General features: G+C 44.3%; 1 protein-coding gene across 14 annotated transcripts in view; it reads left to right on the top strand.

Moving 5' to 3' along the window:
* The first annotated feature begins 316 nt into the window (after window positions 1-316).
* The window catches only part of dnm1a (dynamin 1a), an 83,278-nt gene continuing 79,110 nt past the window's right edge, over window positions 317-4,484 (top strand). For 8 of the 14 annotated variants that reach the window (XM_029709397.1, XM_029709395.1, XM_029709400.1 and 5 more), the window contains exon 1: window positions 319-768. In XM_029709397.1, the coding sequence (XP_029565257.1) occupies window positions 608-768 (161 nt within the window). In that variant the 5' untranslated portion in view covers window positions 319-607. Of the gene's footprint in view, window positions 769-4,484 lie in introns of all 14 variants that reach the window. The other 6 variants (XM_029709398.1, XM_029709396.1, XM_029709387.1 and 3 more) reach the window with 3 other exon arrangements.

Here is a 4,484-nt window from a genome sequence, read left to right as displayed (position 1 = left end):
TACTCTGATTGTAGTTAATAGGCGTGTGTCGCCCTCTTTCACTTAGGAGGCTGAAGTACAGATGACGTCGTTTAACCAATTCAGCACCATGGACAGATCAACGCTGCCTTCCAAACCAAAGCCTACCAAACATAATCAACATTGGCATAACACAATATGATATAGCTAGTATAAGTGTGTCAATATAGCCTATTTAGAAATAGCTGCATTGTTTACATAGCCTGAATTTTCTATTTCTTACAGCATAGCCTAGTACAAGAGAGAGCACACGAAGCCTAGGGGTGCAATTCTGTTGAGCTAGATCTCCGTGGTGCATGCGCGTCAGTGCAGGGATGTCAGCGTATTCTGAGAAGAGATCATCCCTCCGTGCTGCGTGGTAGAGAGCTGAACATAGCTGTATAAGAGAGTGAGGAGAGGAGAAGCGTTCTGTGTAGAGGGAACACCGGGGAATCGTAATCAATGAGGGTGCAAGCAAAATTAAAATAGAAGGCGTATTCCAAACGTTGAAACACCCTTCACGGAAGGGTGATAAGGGCCAGGGACCGAGAGAAACGTTTTCCCTCATTTTATTATATTCTGTAAAGGAGCGACCGATTCCCTTGCAATCATGGGGAACCGGGGGATGGAAGACCTTATTCCTCTGGTGAATAAAATGCAAGATGCCTTTTCGGCCATCGGTCAAAATTCTCAGTTGGACCTGCCTCAAATTGCTGTGGTTGGCGGGCAGAGTGCAGGGAAAAGCTCGGTGTTGGAGAACTTCGTTGGGAAGTAAGTGGTTTTGTGTTTTTGGACGCAAATGCATCTCTCCGTTATCAAAGTCTCCTAGGCTGCAATGGTTCTTGCACACCTACCCATCCCCATCCTCTCGTTCCATTGACTTACCTCCATCCATGAGATCCATTGGAAAACTTTAAAAGGATATAGAATGTGTTACATAAAGATGATTTGCTGCAATTGTTGTCTTAGAATCACCAGTCCCTCCTCTTCGAGAGTAGCCATGAGGGAATCTAAACATATTATTTGGTTACATAAAACCTTCCCTGTAGTCCACAGGCTAATTGCGGCAGTATGCACTGGTAGAATACCAAACCAAAATGGACGTTTTGATTTTGTTGTTGGTGCTCCCTATTATAAAATCATTGTATATATTTATAAACAATTTTAATTGCAATAATTATTGTCGAATTCTTTATTTCCTATATGGTACTATTTTCAATGTTTGTCAAAGTACAAATCTACATTACATATAAAATAATCCCTCACTATTTTGCGTTTCCTTTGGTATTACAAATAGCCTATTGTATATGGGAGGTTACCAGTTCTTACAGACATCATAAATGTACCGGTTTAATGGGGGTCGAATGGGGTGCGCATTTCCTTCCATTTTCAGTTTTTCCACCTTGCCCTCAGGGCGCATAGCACATTGGAGGCCAAGGCCCCATATGTAGGGCCTTGTAAACAGACAATTCCAACAAGAAAGCTTCATGTGTGGTTGTTTTTCAGACAGGGTTTCAATTTTGTCCTTCATTAACCAAACACTCAGACCACAAAATATAGATATTATGTGTATCTGATACACACCTGGTGTGAGATATGAATAGACTACATAACATGTTTTTTGTGGCCGGTTAATTATGTCATAGTCCCTGTCATAGACCCTCTCACAGAGTTGATGATGGATAAACCGCATATCTCCAGGGACAACCCCGCTATACTCTGCAGTATGACCTTGCGAAAATACATAGAGAGGGGAGAGAGAGTCGCTCTGAGCCCTTCGTCTTCAGCTCCCCATCCATCTGTTAGTGCTTAGCTAGACTGCTGCACCCGCTCAGCACCAGGCAATGATACAGATGAAGGATCTTAATTTGATCACTATTTTGTTGCTGAGAATTTTCCTGCACATAGGAAATGCAAACCTGTAGTGTATTCAAGGTTTAAAAAGGCTTCTAAAGTTTGTAATTTCTACTTTAAAATGTCATGCTAGATTTGCCCTAACGAAAAATGTGTCTACACCTACAAAAAAATCCCCATGAATTATAATCCACATAATATACACTGCTCAAAGAATTAAAGGGAACACTTAAACAACACAATGTAATTCCAAGTCAATCACACTTCTGTGAAATCAAACTGTCCACTTAGGAAGCAACACTGATTGACAATACATTTCACATGCTGTTGTGCAAATGGAATAGACAACAGGTGGAAATTATAGGGAATTAGCAAGACACCCCCAATAAAGGAGTGGTTCTGCAGGTGGGGACCACAGACCACTTCTCAGTTCTTATGCTTCCTGGCTGATGTTTTGGTCACTTTTGAATGCTGGCGGTGCTTTCACTCTAGTGGTAGCATGAGACGGAGTCTACAACCCACACAAGTGGCTCAGGTAGTGCAGCTCATCCAGGATGGCACATCAATGCGAGCTGTGGCAAGAAGGTTTGCTGTGTCTGTCAGCGTAGTGTCCAGAGCATGGAGGCGCTACCAGGAGACAGGCCAGTACACCAGGAGACGTGGAGGAGGCCGTAGGAGGGCAACAACCCAGCAGCAGGACCGCTACCTCCGCCTTTGTGCAAGGAGGAGCAGGAGGAGCACTGCCAGAGCCCTGTAAAATGACCTCCTGCAGGCCACAAATGTGCATGTGTCTGCTCAAACGGTCAGAAACAGACTCCATGAGGGTGGTATGAAGGCCCGACGTCCACAGGTGGGGGTTGTGCTTACAGCCCAACACCGTGCAGGACGTTTGGCATTTGCCAGAGAACACCAAGATTGGCAAATTCACCACTGGCGCCCTGTGCTCTTCACAGATGAAGCAGGTTCACACTGAGCACATGTGACAGACGTGACAGAGTCTGGAGACGCCGTGGAGAACGTTCTGCTGCCTGCAACATCCTCCAGCATGACCGGTTTGGCGGTGGGTCAGTCATGGTGTGGAGTGGCATTTCTTTGGGGGGCCGCACAGCCCTCCATGTGCTCGCCAGAGGTAGCCTGACTGCCATTAGGTACCGAGATGAGATCCTCAGACCCCTTGTGAGACCATATGCTGGTGCGTTTGGCCCTGGGTTCCTCCTAATGCAAGACAATGCTAGCCCTCATGTGGCTGGAGTGTGTCAGCAGTTCCTGCAAGAGGAAGGCATTGATGCTATGGACTGGCCCGCCCGTTCCCCAGACCTGAATCCAATTGAGCACATCTGGGACATCATGTCTCGCTCCATCCACCAACGCCACGTTGCACCACAGACTGTCCAGGAGTTGGCGGATGCTTTAGTCCAGATCTGGGAGGAGATCCCTCAGGAGACCATCCGCCACCTCATCATGAGCATGCCCAGGCATTTTAGGGAGGTCATACAGGCACGTGGAGGCCACACACACTACTGAGCCTCATTTTGACTTGTTTTAAGGACATTACAACAAAGTTGGATCAGCCTGTAGTGTGGTTTTCCACTTTAATTTTGAGTGTGACTCCAAATCCAGACCTCCATGGGTTGATAAATTGGATTTCCATTGATTATTTTTGTGTGATTTTGTTGTCAGCACATTCAACTATGTAAAGGAAAAAGTATTTAATAAGATTATTTCATTCATTCAGATCTAGGATGTGTTATTTTAGTGTTCCCTTTATTTTTTTGAGCAGTATATTTCATTTTGCTGCAGGATTATTATATCCAACCAGGCAGGGACATAATACAGCAACTACCCTGAGCCTTATTATATGGATTGTCCCTTGGCCATTTCCTTGGTCATTCCAGGTCGTATCACAACCAAATGTACATTAACTAATTTGGAGATCCATTAAAGGGATACTGCGAGATTCTGGCAACCATTTTTATGTCTCTGCGTGCAGCACAAAGGAAGTTAGCATACGCTAGCGTACCTATAGACATCCAGTCATTGTGCTAACGGTAGTTAGAATTGGCTCGCAAAATTACCTTTAACTTCTACATGCAGTCGCAGAGACATAAAATGGTATCCATGAGTTCCTCGGACTCTGGGTAAGTAGAAAAATGGCTTAATTGCCAGAATCTCGCAGTATCCCTTTAAACATATCATTGCACACTGCAATACATGAAGAATGAAATTCATTTCTGTGCAATTGAATTTGCATCCACCACCAATATGGGATGTGAACGCAAACTTTGCCACATGGTGCAAAGCTAATCTCATTCAGTGATGTTGATTGTTGCTTGGCACCTGTGTTAGCTTTTCATTGCTTGATACCCATTACAGATAAACAGTACATTAATAGCTTTCCATTGTTTGTTAGCACAGTTCAATGTGAAATATGGGTCAGTCGGAGTAATAACCGAGAAAATGGTCTTGTCAGAATCTTAGATGTTGTAGTGATTGAGGTCCACTCCACTGTTAACAGTCCTGTTTAGGCTCCCTTTGCACCAGTCATCAGTATGGTGGGAATTATGGGCAAAACACCCTGACCATCTAATCATTATCTTAAATGATCTTACTCACTTCCTTCAATAATAGGGCTA

This window comes from Salmo trutta, chromosome 23, assembly GCF_901001165.1.
Source record: "Salmo trutta chromosome 23, fSalTru1.1, whole genome shotgun sequence".
In the NCBI taxonomy this organism is placed as follows: domain Eukaryota; kingdom Metazoa; phylum Chordata; class Actinopteri; order Salmoniformes; family Salmonidae; genus Salmo; species Salmo trutta.
The sequence above is the reverse complement of the archived record's forward strand: the minus strand, read 5'-3'. Positions and strand labels throughout refer to the sequence as shown.